The following is a 24,325-nucleotide window of genomic DNA, read 5'->3' as shown; positions in this document are numbered from 1 at the left end:
ATAACCGCAGTGCCCTTTATCACACGTTCCTGAACGGAACATAAGAGAAGTTGAAAGTAATAAAACTGACAAGGAAATCCCAGCTATGCAAGCCAGTCCTCTGGGAGACTCTTAGTACTTGGCCTTAAAGCCGCTGCCTTCATTTCAACACTCTGACCTACTACAGAGCAAAGAGCAATAGAAGATGAATAGAGCAGTCCTGCCCTCCTCTCATCCACCTTCCCTGGGTCAGCTCAAGGCTTTGAAGAGTCAGCTGGAAGAAAAACTGATCTGATAAAATACATTGATCTGTTTCAACTTAGGATGAGCTCCTTGATTGGTTCTGGCTTGCCACAGGGCTACAGCAGCACTAGTGCCAGCACAGGAGGGAATGAGGCAGGTGGAGAGTTAAACGCAGGGGAAGGCAGCTTAAAGCACATGTGGGGCTGGAGCACACACTGAATACACACATCACCGCAGCGCAAGCAGTGGGCCAGGGGAGCGATTATTCCCTTTCCAGCAGCACTCTGAGCTCCCAGCTGAAATCTGCTGGGCTTTCACACACAGACACTGCTCTTAAGAATACAAAACAATGTGAAGGAGTCCAACAGAGTGCAAGTAAAATCATGTGCTCACATGAAGGAACTGCTTTTCTTAGGCCTGGACAACAGAAGGCAAACCCAGGTGCTACCTGCAGCCTGCTAAAAGGGAAAGTAAGATGAGCCAAGCAGGTTGCCTCTCATCAGCACACAGCAAGGCACAAAGCAAGAGCCAAAACATGGAACACAACCCCAACCAGATGCAAGGAAAAACATTCACAAGCAAGAATGTTCAAGCAAGGGGTTGGAATCATCCTCTTTGGAAATTTTCAAAACACAAATGGCCCTGACCAACCTGTTCTAACTGTGAAGCTTCTTCTGCTTACAGCAGGGGGCAGGGCCAGGTAATCCCCAGGTAACCATCTTAAATTTTTAACCAACATGCTACACAATCCACAGTATCATATAACACATGCAGGGACTACAACCTGCAGTGCCATTAAAACCAGATTTGCCCAGAAGCAGTCCAACTATTCACACACTCTTCAGATACTAGCCATATTCTAAGAGCTGCAAATACTGGATTTTAAATTTACTCAAGTTATATTCCAGCTTGCAACAATAGAATTTTCTTCTTTCTCAAAGTCACTTATCATTTCATACAGCCTTAACAGATTGTTTCAGATACAAAGCAATAAACTTATTCTCACTTGCTGTAAAAAGCCCAAGCTAATGGATAGCTTAGAAGAGCAACATCTAGAACAATAATTTTCAAAAAGTGTGATATAATCCACATCAAACCTTGATAAGGCACACATAAATAAATCTATCTGCAGAACTGTTGGAAAAATCTAGACTCAAGAGTTTTGTGCAAATACATGAGATCAATTCCTGATTGGCAGCATGACTCCTTGGAGTGAACAGTAACCTTTGGAAATCGATGCTTTAGAGCAAGGCAATGACTGCTGTAGCTAAACCTTTATAATGGGAGATAATCAAACTGCACACAGGAACATCCCCAGCACCTGAAGCAATTACTGCTGGAGTTATGACATACACCCACTGATCCTCACAACTTCAGTATGCCTTTGTACACATCCTGTCAGCAGGAATTCTGACAAGATCTCTCTTGTGCTTTATAATGAACCTGTCCTAAAAGATCTTTTAAATTGTTCTGTTGTTCTCCATTCAGAATTTTAATGTACAATCCCAACACAAGTATTGAATACCTGAAGAAATGCATTGCCACTGGAAAAACAATCAGCACAAGAACAAAACCAGAACAAATCAGTTACTGCAACAGTCACTGCAGAGAATGGTACTGCTGTGAATTGAGTGTGCTACATCAAATTCGTGGCATTTTCATCCCTCACAACCTTTCTGAGCACGGAGTAAGATAACTCTATTTAACCCAATCCATCCCTTGCTAAATTACATAAAAGGATTGCAGCAGCATTAAGTGACTCCACACTGACTGCAGAGACCAAACACCCAGAAACGAAGTCCTTCCCTCACACAAATTTCCAGCAAAACTCTCATTAATTTCCACAGTGCTAATATTTTGCTCTGTGTGCTTCTGAACTACAGGGAAAAACCCCAAGCTGTTTCATCATCCCCTGGGTAATGTATCACTTCAGATTGCCAAGGTGCTGTTACCACTGCCTGCCTTACCCTGTCAGTTCTCCCTCAGGTTCCTATCCAACAGGCAGCCTCGGATTCAGTGAAGGAAACTCCTAGACAGGAACAACCAGACCTCATTTGCATTCTCTGCAACACAGAAGTGTAAGAAAAAAGTATAAACTCAAATCCTTATCATCATATCGTTTATTCTTAAATTTCACGTCAATACTACTTTTGAGCAATCTAGTATCTTGCAAAGCGAATTTCAGATTCTTGTAAGTAACCAAAACTCCATCTTATAATCAACTTAAGAGCTGCTTACCATGTCAAGCCCTCTGTTTTCAAGAAATTGACTTTTACATGGACGGAATACAAAAATTGGTATTAAGAGGTATTTCCACTTCCCCCTCCCATTACTGTAAAAAAATTATGTGCTGCAGAACAATGAAAAGTAATCAATGGAAAAGAAGTAAATATCGAAAAATAAATTGCAAATTAAAACCTCATAATTATCCAAACATGGTCATTTCAAGACAACAGGACTAAGGAAAAATATTCCTTTTAAAATGCACTTTGTGAAACACAAAGATTTACTATTCACTCATAAACTAAGTATGCTGTACTTATATCCTACAATATGGAATTAATCCTTATAAACATTTATTTTCCAAAGTAATCAAAAGTTACTACACTGTTGCAAAATCTACCAGGAACTGTGCTCTAAAATACAGCTAAAAAACTAAGAAATCTGGAATTCTAATCCAGTAATACAGTGTATTATGCAAGCATTACCTTCTTAATATTAAAAAATAAGTTTTCATTCCAAGAATCTAAATCTGAATAGTACTTCTAAGATAAATTTGCAACGCTTGAAATTAGCTGTAGAACTGATTTAATCATCAGCATTTCAGACATCTGTATGCAACAAAGTATGAGAAGAAGTTGGTAATTTTAAATATTCAAAAGAATGATGAAAAACCTTTCTAAGAAAAACTACTCTAAAAAATAGAAACAATTCAGGAATCAGAAAAACAGCAACAAGAAAAGAAACACAAAAGTGCTTCCTCTCAGAAATTGCTAGGCACAACATTATGCCTCTTCATGGTTTTTAAGATCTGGCAGAGGTGCTTACACATCCAGCTCCACACACAGAAGGGTAAATAAAAGCCACAGACAACCTACAATAGGCTGTTCATCCAACTCCTACATTCCCCTTTAGTACACCATTAAAAAATACTGATTTGAGTTTGCCAAATGTGGTAACTTAGCAAACTTCCAAGAACTACAGTGACATTTTAGTATGTTAGGGGAAAGAAAGGAAATGTGCATTTCAATTAACAGTATGTATGATAGTAATGGCTAATCCAGCTACAGGCAACACTCCAGGTACACAAGTGAACACCCTGTGTGGCTGTCTCCAGTCATTTCCCTGAGATACACATGTTCAGCACACCATTTCTGATTTATTCAATACAATTTTTTTTCTACTGCATCCACAGCTGCTCTTGGCAATATCAAAACCTTAACAAGACTTTTATCAGGAAATAAGATTTATTTTTAAATCACATAGAGAAAATCCAGAGTAACCTCAGCCTGAAGGTCAGGCTGCTGCCTTATCCCATGGGATCTCCCAGGCTAAAGGCTGGGCTCAGACTTTCCTCCAGCAGTGACTATGCTCATCACTACCCTATGGCCTGTTTTGGGCTCTGTCCTCCAAGCTGCTCCACCACATACACGATTCCTCAGGAATTTCAATATTCATAAAACATTCTGAAAGGTCCCAGTTTTATCCTACAAGACACACAGGAGGCAGGATCTCAGCAGTTCCTTAGGAAGGAAACATTCACCTGCCCAGAAGATATGAGGTGCCCTTAAGCATTTCTACAAACTACTGTAGGCTATAGTGCAGACTGCTAGCATATGTTCTTTGTGCAAAACAATACTCCAAGAAATGTTCAGTCAGTCCCTCAGATGGTTTTTACCTTGTTTCTACTTGAGAATACTCAAGTTTCATACTTCTTATTGTGAGAGATAGTTTCCAGAGATGTTGAAAAAATATCCTGCAGGCCCGTAACTTCTTTATGAATGAATATTTCTCAGTTCATTTATAAACCAATGCCCAATTAATATACCTTTTCATTGCCACTCTAGTCCATATTAGTTTAAAAACCAAACTTTGCACAAGTATGGTTCAGATGAGCTAGTTAGTATCTGCTACCAACTGCCAATAATTAGCTGAACAGCCATTTATACTCCTTTCAGTTATTATGTTTGGGGAAACTACTGAGAAGTGAATAGGATTAATTGACAATGTGTAACTACTTCAGCAGTGCAGTCCTTATCAACGCCCCAAATCCAAGCTGAAAATCCTCCACGCTGTCCTTCTTGAAGCCAATGCCTCGCTGACTGCCAACTGCCAACAGAAATTTCGCCACCTATTTCCGTGGGGCCAAGAGAACTTCTGTAGTTGACTTATCTCAATAAATTCTAGCTCCATCACCAGGTCTTGAAATTCCACGCTTGGATCAAGTTCACAGTAAAACAAGTTCCACCTGAGACAAGGCATAAGATCAGACTTTACAAAAATAATCAATCAGTCTCTTGCAATGAAGTTAAATCCTCCTCTCCAGACCTTCCCTTTCCATTTCACCACCCCTTCTCAATACCTTCAATGAGAGTAAGGTTACTGTGTTAGGTTTTTACACTGATTTTGCCTGCTTTCTTTCTATTTCTTTTGGTAAGGATTCCCTTAGCCCTAGAACATTTTTCAACTAGTGCAAGAAAATAAAAGAATAATAATAATAAAAAAAACTTGATAGTCTCTGTGCTAGTTAATGATGGTAATCTTTATTTTGTCTAAAACCTCAAATAAAGCAAAAGATTACAGAGTAGTTGGGGTTTTTTTCCAACTATGAAATCAGGAACAAATTAACACTTGAAAAAAATACACATATTCATTTAACTATGTGATGACCTGAAAAAAACTTCAGTTCAGATTCGTGCTTATGCATTCATGGTGGCGTTAACAAGGGCCCTCCCAAAAGTGCTCACTCTTTCACATTAAAACAGTGGCAGGTCACAATGAATGTTAGAACAGTTTATTATTGTCACTGCTTTTCCTCTACCATAAGAAAGGAAAACACACTTGTTTTTGTAGACAATCCCCATGTCTATATGGCAATAAAAAAAACCTTTCAAGTACAGATGCAGCTTATTCCAGCAGAAGCACTGCAAGGAATTCTGCCAACTCTCTGAACAGTGACTACATTATCAAAGAGGCTCTTATGCCTGCTCTGCAGCCAGTACTCAGCCAGCAATGACACACTGACGCTGGCTGCTACATCTCCCCTAAAAAGCAGCAGCCATTAGATTTACCACGAGCCTAATACAGCATGAGGAGGCACGATCATTGACCATTAGAGCCTCAGTGTGAAACCCAACTGAAGCTATACAGCTACAACTTCTCTGGAAACCATGTGAAGTGTACCAGCAAAACTCTGCAAAGGCAGCCGGCACCACAGCCAGGCACCCTAGAGCTCTTCAGCTCCAGCCATGGGCTTCCCTCTGCTGGAAAACTCCATGCACACAGAAAGGGACCTTGGAGCAAACTGGATATGCAGCTCATACTAGCACAACTTTGGGCCTTTCCTCTCAGTAGAACTAAAATAAATACATCAACTGTACTGGGAAATGACATGTGAGGGAGCTGGGGCAGGAAAGATGCACATTCATAAAGTGATGTAAATACTTAGCTACAGTACAACCATCTCTGTAGCTGAGCCCACACATTTAGTGAGAGCATTCTCAACCCCAGGATACAGGTATTGCACACAAAGCAAGCACTCCAAGTATGCCCAAAACAAGCACACACCTGAAGACCCAGGTGAGCACACACCAGTGAGTAAGCCAAGGGGTATCTACGGAAGCACTACCAGGCTACTGTATCAACATGGTGAGCGAGCTCTGCATTCCTCCAGCAGTGCAAACAAGTGACACCCAAAGCAAAGTGCTGCTTGCAACAACAGCCACAAACTTTTAAGCTCAGAGAGACAAAAACACATCTAAAAATAACAGATCTGGAATATTTAAGTAGTAACCAACCAAGATCTCTATGCAAGATGAGAATATGGTGTGCTTTAATGCAAGCAGGCAGCAGTGCAGATTACATATAGTCATTTGGCAAGTACTAGGCCCTGAGAGAATATAAAGTGGTCATTTTTATCCTGCTTCTGCCATTTCTTCACTATTTTCACAAATTAATGAAGAAAATCACACACAGTCTCCCAGACATTCAAGGCATAAGAGAGAAATTTTATTATTTATAGATATGCCACCATTAAAAAAATAATTCACCACCTTGATCCCAAGATTCCTGTTAATGAAAATAATCACGCCAAGAAGCAGTCAATTTAATGATATAAGAGTTCTGAAATATGTGAACAAATACTGTATTCTACATTCAAAATCTCTGTAAATAAGTTTCATAGTTGGTGTTTTATTCAAAGCTAAAATGCCAACAAGTCCCCAGGAAAGTCTTTTAAAAAGACAGTTTATATCCAGACAATTTTTTTGTATATTCCAAGCAGTAAGTGCATTTCACAGAAATGTTGTTTAAAACCCTTCAACAGGCAAAAAAATTTAAACATTTAAATAATTAAAAACATCTTAAGATTATTTCTGAATTTTAAAAAATCTCCCACTTCTATCAGGAATGAGCAATGAGAATGGGGAAGCTGACCTCTGATGTGAGAAAAAACAGAAATCCAAGAATTACACAAGCATTCCACACTCCTTAGCAGGCACAGCATAAGCTGGCTTGGCAGCACACCTTCCTCTTCCCAGCTACAGGTGATGTTGGTATTAAGCTGAAGTCTCATGAGATCTGAGCAATCATACAGAAATGTTTAAAAAAAGGTGATTTTGAAAAAAAAAGGTATTTGAAGTGCTCGTCCTGAAAACAGCACCAAAACAAAACTTTAAAAATATATTAAGGTGGAGCTGTCAAATTAAGTAATTTTGAAAAAGCAGCTTCCCCTTAGACATAAAGGAGCAATAAAAACTTGAAAATATCGTAGTCCCCTCCCTACATCAAGATACTACTACGTAACAGCAACAATAACAGTTGTAACAGCAACAAAACAAGCAACCTACCCACCAAAAAAATTACCTTTTTTTTTTTTTTTTTTTACAAGCACTACCGAAACCTCTTCAATGAGGAATACCTCGCCCTATGGACTACACCGGACCATTTTTTAAAGGTGGATTTCCTTTTTAATGTCATGTTCTATTTTTCGGCCATCGTTCAGAAAAAAAATGTTCTTTCAAATCTTTTATTAATTCCTATACGTTGAATGACAAGAAACGCGTATTTCAGAGGTAAAGAAAACAAGCTTGTAAGGACTCTTGGCGGGATCGAAGCTGCGCGCACGGGCCCGGGCGAGCCAAGGCTGTTAAACCGCTCCTCAAGACGGTGACCAAGGATTAGGAAAGGAGTGAGGGGGTGCGGGAGGGAAGCAAGGCTTTGAGGATTTCGGGGAGATCTCGGCTCCCAAAGCCCAAAGCAGAAATGCTTCCCAGACAAGACACAGAAATATGGCCCGAGCTGGGCGCGACGGCACCGCCCCACACGGCGCGGCGACAGCAGAAAGGACCTTAAAATGGCGCCCGTGGGGGAGGAGAGCGGGTGAAACTGCGCAACAAACGCTGGCAGGGAGCCAGGCAGCGCCATCTTCCCGCTCCCCCGCGCAGCCGGGGCTGCCTGCCTGCCGAGCCCGGGCACGGCCGGGGCCGCCGCTGGAGCCGCTCTCCTCTCTGCCCGGCAGTCCTCGGCCACCCCGTGCTGCCGAGCCCGGGGAAGGAGAGGAGCGGCGAGCACGGAATGGCGAAAGGCAGAGGCCTCCACAGTGATTAGCAACAGCTCTAAGGAAATACATGCGTGCCCTCTACGCGTCGTTCGATTTTGCCCGGCTTTTAACGTCTCTATACCTATTTTCTGCCATTATCTATAACTGAATTTTGTAATAAATACCAAAAAACAAAATATAATTTACAAACTTGAATACCGCCCATGATTCAATAAATGTGAACAGTGACCATTTTAGAAAACCCCCTTCACAACCTACTACTCTCTCTAAGCCACAAGTAAAAAAATCTATTTACAAAATATTGCTTATTTTGCGCAAAATAATCCCAGCAGCACAAAGGATCGGGTTTACATCCACTCTACAGCGAAGCCAAAGGGGGTCACTCCAGAAAGAGACGCTTTATTGTGTTTTAAAGAGGCGTTACAATTAAATATTTTCTGTCTCCGAAAGAAAAATAAAAAATTAAATAAATAAAATAAAAGGCACATCGAAAAACTCGATCCCGAAAAGGCGAAAAAAAAAAATCGCATTAGCCCAAACCTACCGCCCGAGCATTTCGCGCACCCACAAAAAGCGGCACCGTTTCCATTCCTCGGTTAAAAGCAGGAGGCACGGAGCGATTCGGAGGAAATTGCAAATAAAAAACCAAACAAATCAAATCAAATCTAGTGGCGACACCGAAAACGAGGAAATTAGTGAAAAATAAATCCCCAGCAGGTACAACTCTGAGACACAAGCTCAAAGAAAAGACAAGATTAGGGTGGTGGCGAGTGGAAGGGGGAAAGAAAAAAATCAAGCCATGAGCGAAAAAGGAAAAAAGAAAAGAAAAATCCTTCCCAGCTGCACAGCCAGGAGAGAGACGAAGTGTCTCCATTTTCCCGACGAGGAGGAAGAAAAGACTGTTTCACAGACCACAGAGCTTTAGAGAAAAGCAAAGAAACGAGGGGGGAAAAAAAAGAGGGAGGAGATTTGAAAAGATTATTTTTCTTTCTCCCTCACACACTCTCTCTATCCCCCTCTCTCCCTCTCACTCTCTCACACTCACACATACACACACACTCTCTCTCCCTCCTCTCCTCTTTCCATCCCTCTCTTGATGGCCATCAAGGGGGCGGAAAAAAAAAAAGACAACAACAACAACTAATTTTAAACCGGCTCAATCAATGAGTCATTAAAAGAGATTTTTCTTCCCTCCTCTCCTGAATTTGCATGGCATCAGCAAGGAAAAAAAAAAAAAAAAAACCCACCCCAAACCTCTCCCCTCTCTGCAGCTATCAGCCTGGACCTGAAACCTTATCTCTCCCTTCAACCCCCCCCCCCGCGCCTTTATTTTAAGAAACAACTTTTTTTTTTTAAGTGCCCTCAGCAGCCACCACCACCATCCTCGCGGAAAAAAAAAAAATTAATATATATAGTTCATTTCCATGTGAATCCACATCTGCCCAAACAACAGCCACCCACAAAATATCTCTCTTCTTCCTCCTCGTCTCCCCTCTCGCTCGCTCTCTCTCTAGATATATATTTATATACATAGCCCCAGAGCCAATAGCTCTCTGGGCTGAAACCTAATATCCTGGTTTTGGCAACTCCTGGTTGTTAATTTGCTCCTCTTTCTTTTCTGTCTGTCTGGAGATAGATTTCCCCCCTCTCTTTTCCCTCCCCGAAGGAAGGGAGGAAGGAGGTTGTGTGTTTTTTTTTTCCTTGAAATTTTTATCACAAAATTATAATACACTCAAAGGGAAACTCACCGTCATGAAAAAGCAGTGCCTTGTCAACGGGGTTTCTTCGCCATCACATCAGGGGCTGGCAGTGTAGGAGAGAGAGAGGGAGAGCGAGAGAGCGAGGGAGGGAGGGGGGAGAGCGAGCGGGAGAGGGAGCGAGCGAGAGAGGGGGAAAGAGAAAGCAAGCGGGAGGAGAGCGCGGCTCCGCTCGGCTCCGCTCCGCGCCCGCACCGCCGCCGCCACCGGCACCGCACCGCCGGGCCCGGCACGGCACGGCACGGCACGGCACGGCCGCGCAGCTCCGCCGGGACACAACGCCGCAGACCGGCGCCCGGGCACACGCACCGCCGCCCTGGCATGATGAGTCCCCAGCCCCGGCGCGATCCTCGCTCCGCGTTTAAAGCCAGGCCCTTTAAAAACTTCGGCTCCTTTTTTTGGGGGGTTGTGTTTTTCAGAAACCCGTAGGTCTGGAGACCTAGCCTAGGCTGCTGGCTTTAGGTTAAAAGTTGGGGTTTGTTTGGGGTTACAGGGAAGTAAAACAAAGTTTTTATCCTATTAAAATTAACCTTAATGTTAACAATTTGGCTGATTTCCTTCATATTAAAGCTGTAAATCACTATAAGTTTGGTGGGTGGGAGGGGGTCCCCAGAAAAATAAATGCAAGTGCAGGGGGCTCCCCGGAAAAATAAATGCAGGGTCACCTTGAAAAATACAAGATTTGATCCCCTGGCAAGCTATACTACTTTAAGTATTTTTAGATATGTTCTTATCAGCCTTGCTGGAAACAAAATTCAAGAACTTCAACTACTTTAAAAAGTTTTGGGTAACCTAAAATTGTTAATTTGAAGTCAAAGGTTATAGCACTGAGAGTTTATTAATGCTGTTCTACAGTTTACTTCAGCTAAAAGCATTAATAACTTTGTTCAAAGCTTTTTTGTTATAGAAAACTTCCAATTTCCACCATTCACTTCATTCACTGATTGAGAACAATTTAATTCTAAAAATTTAATTAATTTTGCAGATAATTCAGAGAAGCCTGGTTTATTAAAAAAACCATTTTGATTGAAAGGAGATTTTTAGCATGCAGATATATGTACGGTAATGCTTTTAAAAACAACAACAAAAAATATCTTTAAGACCCTTTTTCTGCTAGTTATGGTAATTCCCAAGGACTTTACTATTTTATTCCTAAGTAACTTTGTTAAAACTCCTTAGAGACAAGGATTTGAAGACTTTATTTAGTAACACATCCTTCTTTATTAGCTTCACACAGCTCAAAAAAACCCTCTCACAATGCTTTAGGTTTTTTGAGCAACTATATCAAAATGGTTAAGGGCAGTGTACTAAGTGAACCTTTTTAAAGAACTTGGCCAGACTGCTTATCTTAAAAAAAAATCTCAGCACCTCAGCATTGTTTTCCAATTAGAATCTGGTTATATTATTTTTTTAATTATTCAGCCAATTCCAAACTTTTGCCAAAGCCAAGACTCGCCTACAATCCTTGTTTACATGCACACCCCCAGTAGAAAAGTGAGGTGAAGTTTCAGATCACTCCCAAAGTGGAAGGGTCGGGCCCAAGCAAAGAAACCTCAGCAGGAGTCCAGCAGATCCTTTGTGCAGCCCAGACCGAACCTGCCCGTGGCTGTGCCTTGGCCATCGGCCAGATTATCAACTGCACTTTCATGACTGCAGCAAGGACCCCAACAGCCACTGCACGGACACAAACACCACGTGCCAGAGAGCTCTGCAGGAGCTGTAAGCCCATACTCCTGACACCAGCATTAGAAAATCCAAAAGGCCAACATTTCAAGGTTCCTAACTTGAGTAAATGCTTCAAGGCCAAACTGCCCTGAATTCAAACCTGCTCAGCTTCACTGGCTTTAGAGAATATTGCCCAAGTGAGAACTTGTATGGAGGAACACCACTAGCATTCTTATTTGGTTAACAGGAAGGAACTTTGTTTCAGAGGTTACAAGGCCGAGCATCTGATCAGTATGTTGTTATTATTATTACTCTCCCAGTCCTACAGAAACCACAAATAGGAAGCAGGCAATACGATACAAAGAAGGAACTGGAGAAAGGAAGGCAAGTGATTTTGAATGGATTCTGTTACCATAAGAAACACAAGGAATCCTACATAAGTTTTCCATGATGGTACTATAACTTACTTTCCCTAAAGGATGTTTCAAGGCAGCATTGACAAGAGCATTACTAAGCAGGTACAGTACAAAAAGGGAAGGAGAACTAGCATCATCTATACAATGAAGCACCCTGCAGTAACTAGATTTCTCCATATCTACACACATTTGCTATATTTGTTCACAGGTAGAAATGGTTACCAAAAAAAAAATCAAGGGTTGGATGTAACTTTATAGGTCATACTGAAGTACACACTTAATGTTACCTTCAGTACTAAGAGGTCTGAATGCAGAGGTCTGAAGCTGTAATGTTACCACTTTCAGGTGTACTACAGAATTTCTCAGACCATGTTTGTAAAGAACTACTGCTTTTTCCTGGCAGGTACTCATGCTGTTTTAAGAGCATCACGTGGTGTTTCAGAACTGGGTGTCACTGCCCTGAGAGGTTGCCCCTCTTCTCACTGCCTTACTGCCTGAATACAAAAGACCCTTGTATGTCAACATTCTTCGACCTCAAGGTCACCTGCTCAGAGCTGTCATCTTCAACCAGAGTCCTATGTACAATGCACAATCAGTTGCTGCCCTTCTTTAGCTTCCACCATCACATTAATACATTTTCTTTCCTGTAGCAGCTTTATAAGGAGCAAGGGGAAATAAGCACAAGAGAGGAAAGACCAGTGTCAAAAGGAAGAAGAGAAATCTTTGGAAGACTGAGAGACGTTGGTGTAAAAACAGCGACTGGGAATGTCACGTGCACTCATCACACAACAAACTACTTGGCTGTATTTTGACACCAGCTGTCAAACTGTGACCATGCTGTTTAACAAACACCACTCTCATAGGTGTGCAAAGACACCAAATGACATTTGGAGTGATCCAATACATTGCCCTGAAATGACAGACTGTGAAGAACTGAAAACTATGCCTAGATATTGAGAGGGAGAAAATAAGGGGGTACAAAACATCCTTATTCTTTCTGTCTCCAGGTTTCTCCTACATCAAGTCACTTTGCTAATATTCAGACCATTTTTTCAGGTCTGCATCACATGCACTCCAATTCTTCTTCAATCATAAATTAGTACCCCAAAAGAAGGTAAGGCAGCAATAGATTCATAATGAAGAATGTAAGGACTAAACTAGTGCATTAAAGGAATTAATTCCACAGGCATTTCAAGGTTTTTGCATTAATAGATGGTTGTAACCTCAACTCACTGCATCCTTTCAGAGATATATTGCAAGGAAAAGAATGCCATTTGCTTCACTGCAGCCTTGCTTCCTCAGCCTGAATCCTTCAGCTCTATTGATGACACTTCTTCCTCCCATGCTTTTTCTTTCCATTCATTAATGTGTTTCTTACGTCAGCTCATCACCAGTCACACCTTTTACTTATCTACACATGGCTTAATTAATTATTTAAATTTTAAAAAATAGCTAAGCTTGAAGGCACAGAAACAAATAGGTCATCATTAAAGGGCACAGGCAATAGAGAGGTAGAGGTCACTTGAAAAGTAGGGCACCCAAATACAGCAGCATGAAAACAGACAAGGACTTTAACTTGGAACATAAACCTAACATACCACACAAAAAATTCAGTTCAATATCCACCAAATTCTGAACAATTACCACCACTATTTTGATGACTCACCCATAAAAGTTACCTAGACATTACAATGTTCAGCTTGATACCATGCCTTCCTTATCCAAAACAGTACTTGCAAAACCTGGGTCATAATTGCATGATGTAATTTGTAAAGCTGCATGACTCCAGTATCAATCATCACACCAAAGGCAGGACTACTTAACCAAAGGTATCTTAAGGGGTGACTGGTAAGGACATAGGCAGTGAGAGGGGGTAATGAAGAGTGAACCTCAGAACAAGAGATTTCCACCAATACCAGAAGACAGACAGGTTTCTGTGACTGGAGAGTGTGTGAAGGCCAACAGGGCTGGTCTATGATGAATCTAAAAAGCAGATTTTGGAGAACTGTGCTTCTCTGAGATGGGGATCTGACACACAGCAACAATTAAGTAAAGCCAAAGAAAACATGGTGACTGGAGGTTCCATTTAAACAAATTGCAATTCAAAATTATTACTGGAACAGATCAAGAATTACTATATCATTCTCTAGGTTATTTAAATATAGTCTCATATTCTTCAGCCTAAAGTACCCTAAAATGGAGAATTAAGTTCGAAAGATTAATAGCTCTCACTTCCAAGTTAGAATAATCTTAAGATATTCAGCCACTGAAATGTATCAGAAAAAAATAAAAATACCCTCACCTCTGGAGACAGAGCTTTATTACAGAAATAATGGAGAAGTAATCTTGCCCAACTAACACTGCCAAAACTGATGGAAGAATTTAAACTAAAAATGATAGCAGAAATTGGGACAACCTTCTATCACATTCATAGTTAATGTGGCTAGCACAAATTAATGGAAAAAAATCAACGAAGTAAGGATACAGAAATACAGATGAGTATATTAATGAATAGTTGGACACAAGGATTTGGGTGTAGGTTTGGTTTTTTTTAAACATAGTACCAATTATAAACAGCAGCCTGTTAATGAAACTAACAAGAGAAGCATTCCTAATACAATTGTGGTATTGTGGAGGTTGTTTTAAAAAAAATAAAACCAAACAAAAATGGGAGGAATTTAAGCAAAAAAAAAGGAGGCCTAAAACATGAAATAGGGATACAGAAACACAGTGGAATAGTAAATTATACCAAAGCCGTTTGTGTTCTTGAAAGAAACACAGACCTGCTAAGCCACACTTGTATAAGGACAAGACAAAATGGACAAACAGAAGGGACATTATGAATAACCTAAGTCAGAACTTTTGAGACAGAATAGTTTTACTTGGACATTTTTGAGTTCCTGCTATGAAATCAACTGGGTAAGAATTGGATATGAATGAAGATTGCTGTAAAAGAAATCTTTATATTATGACTAGAATGGGTATCAGTATGAATGGAATTTATTCTCAGATTTAGACTGGAGAACAAATGCTAATAATAGGAGGAGGAAGCCCTCATTCAAAATTATAGCTGACAGACTTTTTCCTAAGATGAATAAATGGCAAAAAGAATACAAGTATAGTTTTATCCACTAGGGAATATACTGCAGGAGAGCTAATAGGAAAACTTGGATATGACTTGGAGTTAATTCTATTTAAATCACTCAAAGATAAATGGAATATGTTTCCAAGTAAGATTCACAATTCTAAAATAGAAAACTTTGATATGCTATTGAACCTAGGTGATCCATTGAACTGGCTAGTCCAATAACCACAGTTTTCTGAAATCCATTTTAAAAAATAACTGTAAAAGTATCTGAAATGTAAAGCAAGGCAATGAAAAAACTCTCAGAAACTCCATAACTAATAGAATAATTGCCTCAAAGGGAGAGTCCATAAAGCAGTAACTGTAGCTTACATACCCAGTCTCCAGAATTTACCTACAGTCAATTAGCAAGCTAGGATTCTATATAGCAGTCAGCAGCTAGACCTGGACCAAACCTAAGTCACTTCCTGCTCTTGAGGTCTTGTGTTTAGCATATTTGGGCCTTGCTTTGTTAATCTGAAAGTACCTTTTGTCATAAAGTGCTATGCTTTGAAGCCTGTCCCTGGTTTTGAAGGATAACTCATTTTTGTTGAAATCTGTTTCTCCACCTTTGGCATTGGAAACACCATGTTCTCAGAAGGGACCAGCTCAGACTAGTTTCAAAACAAGTGCACCTTGACTGGTTGGAATATAATTAGTATCTTAAGCATTCCCAAGGATTACATTCAAAGCTTTGGCATTACTCACAGCAATTAAGTTGCACCAAGTAAGTCTCATAGTTTTAGCTTTAACACTCAATAAGTGATTTAAAAACACATGTATTTTACATTGTCCTGGCTTTCCATATGGCCAGATATATATAAAGCACAACATTTTAGTGCAAACAAAAGCTTTAAAAAAAAAAAAAAAAAAATCAATCAGTATGCCAAACGTAACGTTCAAAGAATTTCTTTTTTCCAAATGAACCGAGATACAGTAACTCAACATTCACTTTTAATGAAGCCCCATTGCACCGTGACAAATGTGCAGCCTACAGTATCTTAAATGAATCATAATATGGCTTACATCTTTAATGCCTGATCACAGAGCCAGAGGAGTTCAAAGAGCCCTTACTAAAACCATCAGTGGAAACGCTGGTTGCACAAGGCACTGAAGTACCTACTTTGTAGCCAGAAGTAATTACGCTGCTCTGCTAATCTCTGCTGCAGAAACTCAATCTAGCAGACACAGATCACATCTAGCAGATAAGGGCTCCATGCAAGGCACAGAGGCTGCTGCTTTTCTTGAAAACACGCACAGCATTTTTGTGTGATGGTGCAACACACATGCATAACACCCTTTGGAATTAAAACTGTCAGTGTTGGGAATACATACTGATGAGAAGGCATAACTCTACTTCCTTCCTTCCTCTGCTTGAGAGACTGCAAATCTACACCTTGAGATCACGCCACATCTATGAGGTCCCTGACTTTTACAAGCACAGGAACCTCAGGTGTAAGAATCCATTATTATGAGGCTGAGCACACAGTTGCCTCTGTGGATCTCCCCTTTATTCCCCACTCTTCTTAAAATAATGATGGAACGAGACAGGATCTTGAACCTTCAGCTGAACTACACAATACATCTCACTTAAAAGGCTATGAGGTAATGCTGTTGAGCTATAACAAATCAGTAGGAAATATTTCAGGCAGATAGCATTCATGACTGATAACCATGGGACACAGATTTAAACCTGGAAGCACACACGGAGCTCGTATTTCCAGACTTTCACAGCACTAGATCAAAGTAAACAAGTGCAACCTGCACCTCCACATAAAATAATGGAAACTGTAGAGTTCAAACAATGGCACAAGGCCTTACTGAAATGACTACTATCTACCTTCAAACCAGAAAGGAACAAAATCACAGGCAAGAGGGAAAAAAATAGGAAAAAATATAACACAGAGAATTATGTACCTTAGTTTTTCTCATATCCTCAAACAGCCAAACTACTTGTTACAGCTTACCCAAGTGACTGCAAGCCTGAGCTAGAAAGCTTACATTTTATTCAGGTGGTTACTGTCTGGCACACACAGCAGCCTCAAAACATAGAAGTTGCTGCCAGCAAAGTCAGGAGGAAAATTGTCAGTCGTTGTATGACCACCAAAAAAAAAAAAAAAAAAAAAAAAAAAAAAAGAAAGCACATGCCAATATAAATTATACAAAACCTCAAATTGTAAGTGTGGAAAGTAATTTTGGAACATCAGGATGAAACAGTTGGAAGAATTTTTCATTATGGTCATACATTTTACCTTCTTGTCTCTGGGTATACTTTTGCTTTTTGACCAAAATAGCAATTGTGCACGTTAGCAAGGTGAAAAGTTTCCAGTCTCTCCCAGACACTCATATTCACAAGGGTATTTGGTCCTCATTAATTTAAACCTCCAATCGCCTATAGAAAAAACAATTCAGAATACCTAGCATCCTAAGTGCCCAGATTCAATAAGGAGTAATTAGTACAGCATAAAATACTTAACATTTATTCTGTGCTGTGCACGCTAAGGTTTGCTTGCAATCATTCCAACATGAAGTTCTTTTACCCAGTGCAGTTCATCCACAGGCTCACATCTGCATTAACGAATATTTGTGCATATGAAAAACAGCAAAAACCTTTTTCTGTCAATACCCTCACGTACAGGATAAGCACTTCCATCACTGTTACCACCTGTATTAGCTAGACTCAAGGGAGCATAAGGCAAACAGAGCCTCCTAGCTAAAATGAAACATTCACATCTTTCAACAACATGGAAATAAGGATTATTTTTTTCTTATGGAAAATTAATTGCAGCATATTCCTGCCTAATGGAACATTGCTGGAATAACTAAAGGAGTGGATTTACTATTTATTAGGAAAAAAAATACCTAATGATACTACTAAATGTATCATTTAAACACATTGCTAGGAAAAAATATCAAGTGAGAATATTTCAAAACCCTTCCTTTTTCATGTCTGAGCACAGTGCTATTCTACAGCATAAGAGGTTTTACTTTTTAAGACTCAATCTAATTCTTCAAAACTAAAATTCTGAACACTGCAGTAGTGCAACAGACGTAATGCTGCATTAAGAGCTGTAATGCATCCAACACTTCACCTATCCCACTGCCCATCCAGCCTGCTCCAAAGTGCTACTGTTACGTAAGGGTCCCGGACAATCCCCTCAGTTTATATGCTAACGCTGTTAGGGAAAGAATATTCTCTATTTCAGTGTGAGTCTTTTGCAAGGACTAAAGGCATTTCACTGCCTTTCCTCTGTCATCCAAACTGGACTGACATTATTGCATGTAAGGTTCAGGTACTCCATACATTCTAACAACATTATATCATATCTAACACAGAAATTAAACCACATTCTCAGAAAACAACAGCTACTTTGAAGCTAAAGGGTACTTTTAAATGCTAACCTTAAGGGACATAACAATCTATACTTCCAAACAGGAACATAAGGTAAAAAACTCATGCTATTGCCAAACAGAAGACAGAAAAGTCAGATTATCTACTTTGGGTTTACCACCTTTTTGTTTCAATGGACAGTCTTAGGTCCTGTCAATTTGTTACAAGTGACTTCAGAATGACAAGGGGAAGAAGATGGTATTTGTAGAAATAGACAGGAGTTAGAGTTTTTTCCATATTACTAAAAGAGTGCTTAGTGTTAACTTTCTTTGCACAAATTAAAATCCAAAAAAGCTCAAACGAATACAGCAAAACAATGGTCACTTTTTTACTTTACAGATAGTGTACTTAATTTCTGGTTCCTGCTGCAAATTTACTTTAATACACATCTCCTAATTATAAAAGCCTTCCTTCCCATGTTTCCATATAGGCCTCTGTGGATTGCTCATACAGCCCTCCCTCAGGGGCACAGTAATCCACTGGCACTGCTCCCATTTTTCCCTCAAGAACCGAGCTCTCTTCTGGAACAAAACACTCCAGAAACCAAATTAGCAGCGAGGAAGAACTCGATCCACCTGGCAGCACCTTTGCAGTTACCTGCAAGGCTCAGCAGCCTTTTCCTCGGCCACTTCACTGGGGAGAGGGAGGCAGCAGGGAAGGTTTACTAGAGCACGGAGCCTCCCGGAGGCGCCGGCCGTGTGAGGCAGCCGGGGGCCCCCACCCGGGCACGGGGCCGCGACCGCCCGGCGCCTCCGGAGAGCACGGGGCAGCGCGGGGCGCCTCGGGGCGGCCCCGAGCCCGCCCGGGAGGGCAGGTGGAGCTCTGGGCTGCGGCCCCTCCGCCTCCCGCCCGAGCCCGCACCGAGCCCAGCCGAGCCGAGCCGCCCCTTCCCGAGCCCGCCCGGCCCCGCCGCTCGCGGGAGCCCCCGTGCCCAGGGCCGGCGGCGACGGGCGCGGCCCGGGAGGGTAGGTGTGGGTGTAAGCACAGCAGCGGGGAGAAGCGGGCAGCTCCGCGCGGGCACAGCGGGGGAGCGGGGCGGGGGCTCATTTATATCCCGAGCTAATTTGGGAAGCGGGATAACCCGCCCCGCGCGGCACCTGCCGCCAGCACTCACCCCATCTCGCGGAGAGGCGGCGGCCCCTTTAAGACCGCGGGGGACCCCTCCCTCCGGCCCTCCCGCCCTCCCCCGCCGCGCGCCTCCCGGGCCGCCAATCGGCGGCGGCGACGCAGCCAGGGCTGTGGGCAGCCAATCCGCGCGCCGCTTGGTGACCGCAGGGGAGGCGAGCGGCAAGATGGCGGCGCCGGCAGAGGCAGCGGCCGTGGCGGCTCCCTCGCAGCCCGAGGTGGCCGCGGGCTCGGCCGCCTCCGCCGTGGTGCTGCCGGAGCGGCTGCAGCGGCGGGAAGCGGAGCGGCAGCAGGGCGTGGAGCGGCAGCGGCAAAAGAAGGAGGCGCAGGTAGTGAAGGAGGAGCAGAGCGAGTTCTTCCTGGCCGCCTTCGCCCGGGAGCGGGAGGCCGTGGAGGCGCTGCTGGCGGCGGGGACGCTGGAGGAGGCGGCCGCCCGCCTGCAGGCGCTGCAGAAGCTGCTGACGGGCAGCGTGCGGTTCCTGGCGCCCTACGAGGTGCGGCAGGGGCAGGAGACCGTGGCGCGGCTGCAAGGGGACTTGGCGGCGCGGCGGCAGCAGCTGCAGCCCAAGAAGAAATTCGCCTTCCGCGCCCTCAAGAAGGAAGCGGCCCCGGGCAGCGCCCCGCGCCCCGCCGAGCCCGCCCCGCCGGACCCCGCCGCGCCCGAGCTCGGCCCCGGCATCGCCGAGGGCGAGTCGGGCGGGCCGCCGCTGTGCGGGTTCAGCGGCGCCCAGGACGCGGAGCTGGAGCTCGGCCCCGCGGAGCTGCTGCAGCGGGACGTGCTGCTGGCGGAGCTGCGCGGCTGCCGGGTGCGGCTCCGCGGCAACCCCAACACGCTGCGGGTGCGCGACTGCAGCGGCTGCACCGTGCTCTGCGGGCCCGTGTCCACCTCCGTGCTGGTGGACGGCTGCAGCGACTGCCTGCTGGCGCTGGCCTGCCAGCAGCTCCGCACCCACCGCACACGCGACTGCCGCGTCTACGTGCAGGTGACCAGCCGCGCCGTGATCGAGGCCTGCTCCGAGGTCTCCTTCGCCCCCTACTCCTGGAGCTACCCCGGGATCGAGCGAGATTTCGAGTCGTCTGGGCTGGACAGAAACAGTAACAACTGGAACCTGGTGGATGACTTTGACTGGCTGGCGACTGACAGGCCCTCGCCCAACTGGAGCCTGATCCCCGAGCAGGAGAGAATCACTAGCTGGGACTGACTGCGGAGATCCTCGTGTAAACGCACTGATCCACAAACTGTGGGACTTAATCCCCGATATGCCATTAAATTATCCCATTCTGTATTCAAATTTCGAATTACAATGTATGGCTGGATTTCTTAGTTGAAGCATACCAGTCAAATAGAGTTTACTGTTCTTGCACAAGTTGCTGCTGTAATCTGTATGTATCACTGTGGGATTTGCCAATTTCTGAGGTACCTCATTGTGAGTTAAAACTTATTAAGGTGTGACAAAGGCCACTGATACACAAACCACAATGAGGCTCTGTTAGAGCTGTTGTGCTGCTTTCATTCACCTATGCAGACTCTGAAATAGCTGCAAGTAGTGCAAACTGTACTAGAATGAAAAGATCAAATACCAAATTTCCCATGTTGTGTGGCTCTCATGTTCTGATGGCAGCACAGTGTCTCTTGGGGGAGTGCAGGTCACTACTGCTGTGAGGTAATGGGGTGAAAAAGGTTCATTTAAAGGGAGAGTTTGTAACTGCACAGTGCAGCAGACTGAGATGCATCCTAGGCTATGGTACAACGATGAGCCAGCTTCTGTTGAACTGGTTTAAATCTCTTAGTTGGCTTTAGGCTTTTCAAGTGAGAGAAGTCTAAAGGAAAAAGGTGTTCCAATAAATATCTAATGCTCTCCTAATATACTGATTACTTAAAATTCAGAAACCTATGGAGTCTGTATAAATACTAAAGGTTCACAATCTGTAAATGCCATGTGAAAGGATGCTGCTTCTGTAAGCAGCTGGAGGCATCCAGCAAGTGCTGATGAACATCAGAGAAGCTGGGTTAACTGTTCCTCTGCAAGCTGAAGCTTCAGGGCAGAGATGTCCAGGGATGTCCCATTAATTTTCCAGACAACAGGCTTTGTGTGCTGTGATCCTGATTTGCAGCACTCTGCTGCTGCATGTGTGCAGTGCTGGCAGAGAGAGTCAGCAAAACAGAAAGAAGAGGTGCTATATTCCAATTCCAGATTTGCATGTTGCATAAAGTGCAGAATAATTTAAGTCTCTTCACTCTTGCTACATAGTAATAAAGTAGCAGCACTGGAATGCGCCCTGTTAGTGCGTGCTGAAGTGACCACTGTCCATATATAAGTATACATAGCAGTTTTAGGTTTCTGAAACCCCTCCTTAACTTGTGACATTTTTCAATAAATAATTGTTTATCTTGCCTTAGCATAAAGCTTTATTGTAAAACTTAAAATTCTTTATGCTGTGCAGCCATCATCTATGTGCCTCTGACAGACACTAAATCCTAGCTGAACTGTCAAAAACTGCATCACTCACAGGAGAAGTACCTGAAACTGCACTTAGGTGCTTGTCTGGTCTTGAGCAGAAAATGTTTTTCTATAAGTTGTTTTCAGCATATTTAATTTAAAGGGGGAGGGCAAAAGGGATTTTTTTTTATATTCCTGACAATTTTCAGTTTTGTTTACTTCTGTTAATGTATATTTTTTGACTGAATTGGATTTTGCATTTCAGATATACTTGTTTTGAATTATTTTAGTTGTTCCTTTACTAGTGAGCCTTCTTTGCACTGACAGCATCATAACATGATTTAAAGAATACACCCTCAGTCTTACTTCAATGTAATCATTTATATCCTTTGTTAGAGGGATGTGATCAGTTGTGGCTGTCAAGTTATTTTAACATATCCCTCTTGGTACAGAATCTGATTTTGTAGTTAATTGTTCTCCAGATCAATCCTGTTAGCATCCTCTAGCCTTGAGATTGCAAAATGTTCAGCCTGCAAGAATTACAGTAATGCCTTTGTTCTGCTTGCCCTGAGCTCTGAACATTGACACCTCCTTCCTGTGGTGATGGATCCTGGCAGATCCAGACAGGGAAAGAGACCCCAGGCAGTACCAGGGGTGCACTGAGGCTTCCCAGCCTTCCTCCCATGGAAGTGCCATGTCCTGTTCCAGCTCCTGGCCCATGGCATGCAGTTCTGCCTGAATAAACAACGGGAGTCAAAACATGGAAGCTTGAACTTCAGTTTCTCTCTGAAATTACTTCCTTGGGGATGTTTTTCACAAACCAGTTATTGACATCCTAGCTCCTACTGTTTTCCTTCCTCCAAACACTTGACTTTGGTCAAACCACAGTTGGCAGGTAATAGTTTCCAGGAACTTGGTGCCAGACAATTACCCTAAAGATTTGGCATTACCTTTGTAATACAGAACACATAACTGGCTCTTGCTCAGGCATGGTGTGAAACAAGATCCAATCTGACAACAGTAAGTCCAGAAAAATTTGGTCAGGCAATTACCTAAATGTGATTTATAGTTCTAAACATACAATCTCATATATATATACACAAATACACACACACACACACACACACACACACAGAGTTGCACATGTTTCCAAACACTTTTTTTGAATTGTACTTCCCTGATGTAGAATCATAACAGAAATTCAAGACTGTTTTGAAACAACAGTCTATTAATGCTGTATGAGAATTTAAGCACTAGTAAAGGTTTACTAGCATGCTCATGGGCTATTCAGTATAGAAATTGCAACTTTTTTGGGTCTCTAAGGAAGAGAAGGCAAACTCCTAAGTATTTCTAATCAGCTGGCAATCACCCTGCATAATATACAACTGAAGTGAACAAAGTCTCTTCAAGAACTCTAGCTCTGGTTTGCATCACAGTGCCACCAGTTCCACCAGGAGCTTCTTTAAAAATAATGTACTTTAAAGAAATTAATGATGCTAGACATCACAAGGGGCTGCAAAACAAATGCCTGCTGGAGGCATGGGATAACAGAACATCAGCACCACAAACCTTGTGCAAATTTGCCCTGAAGAGAAGCTACAGGCAGAAAGTTTATAAAAATAGTGGGGGGCACTGAGCTGCAGAACCATTTTCCATGAGGAGTCAGGAAAGCAGTCCTGTGTCAAACATTTTTGAAAGACAGCCTAGTTGGACAGGCCTCCTCCAGCCTGTGGCCTCACCAAAATCTTTAAGGCCAGTGAAAGTTCCTTAGCCCACCACAGGGCTGTTACTCAGTGTTGTAAAGCTCCTGTGTGTGTCTGGGCGGGGAATAAAACAGTTCTATGCAAAGACACACAACGCTGAGCCCGCCGGAGAAAACTGAGGCTGTTTTCACTCAAAACAGAGCTTTGAGTGTTGCCATTGTTGAGGCTCTGAGGGGTGGCACAGACCAAAGCTTGCATCCAGAGAAGCAGCTGGAGCTTTGCTGCTGCTTCCATGGGGCCATCCCCTCACCCAAGGTCTGTCCTGAGAGGGATCAACCCCCCCCGGGTTCCCTTTGGATTCCAGGCTTTTCATCTGTCTGCCCCTGCTTCTCTGAGTATCAGAACAGAAATGGAGTTACTACATTCTCTCTTTAGCCAGCTCTCTTTCATTTAAATAGATTCTGATGTGAGCTGTAGTAGAATTGTTTCGTGAAAAAAAACAGGTAAGAAATATATGCCTAAGACAATTTCCTACACACTTCTATGCATTATATATTTGAAGGCTTGGATTTTTTTTTTTTTTTGAAGTTTCTTATTTAAGTAATAGTTGCATGTAGACAAGGTTCAAATCTCAGTGATTTTACCTGGAATTGCTTCAGGTTTTACTAAACAGCTAATTTCATCACATACAAGGAAAGACA

General features: G+C 42.7%; 2 protein-coding genes across 5 annotated transcripts in view; one reads left to right on the top strand and one right to left on the bottom strand.

The window, feature by feature from the left end:
* Nucleotides 1-19,104, bottom strand: part of BICRAL (BICRA like chromatin remodeling complex associated protein) — a 44,648-nt gene extending 25,544 nt beyond the window's left edge. Inside the window, exons 1-2 of one of the 4 annotated variants that reach the window (XM_058800954.1) lie at nt 9,751-9,769; nt 2,190-2,285 (exon numbers count right to left, since the gene is read on the bottom strand). The gene's annotated coding sequence lies outside the window, so the exon portion shown is untranslated. Of the gene's footprint in view, nt 1-2,189; nt 2,286-8,546; nt 9,153-9,750; nt 10,053-18,952 lie in introns of those variants that run through there. The other 3 variants (XM_058800956.1, XM_058800953.1, XM_058800955.1) reach the window with 3 other exon arrangements.
* A 543-nt stretch (nt 19,105-19,647) lies between these two features.
* Nucleotides 19,648-22,393, top strand: TBCC (tubulin folding cofactor C). Its single transcript, XM_058802170.1, has one exon. It carries the CDS (start codon nt 19,648-19,650, stop codon nt 20,680-20,682), a length of 1,035 nt encoding a protein of 344 aa, XP_058658153.1. The 3' UTR covers nt 20,683-22,393.
* Nucleotides 22,394-24,325: the final 1,932 nt, after the last annotated feature.

This window comes from Ammospiza caudacuta, chromosome 3 (genome assembly GCF_027887145.1).
Source record: "Ammospiza caudacuta isolate bAmmCau1 chromosome 3, bAmmCau1.pri, whole genome shotgun sequence".
Taxonomy (NCBI): Eukaryota; Metazoa; Chordata; class Aves; order Passeriformes; family Passerellidae; genus Ammospiza; species Ammospiza caudacuta.
The sequence above is the reverse complement of the archived record's forward strand: the minus strand, read 5'-3'. Positions and strand labels throughout refer to the sequence as shown.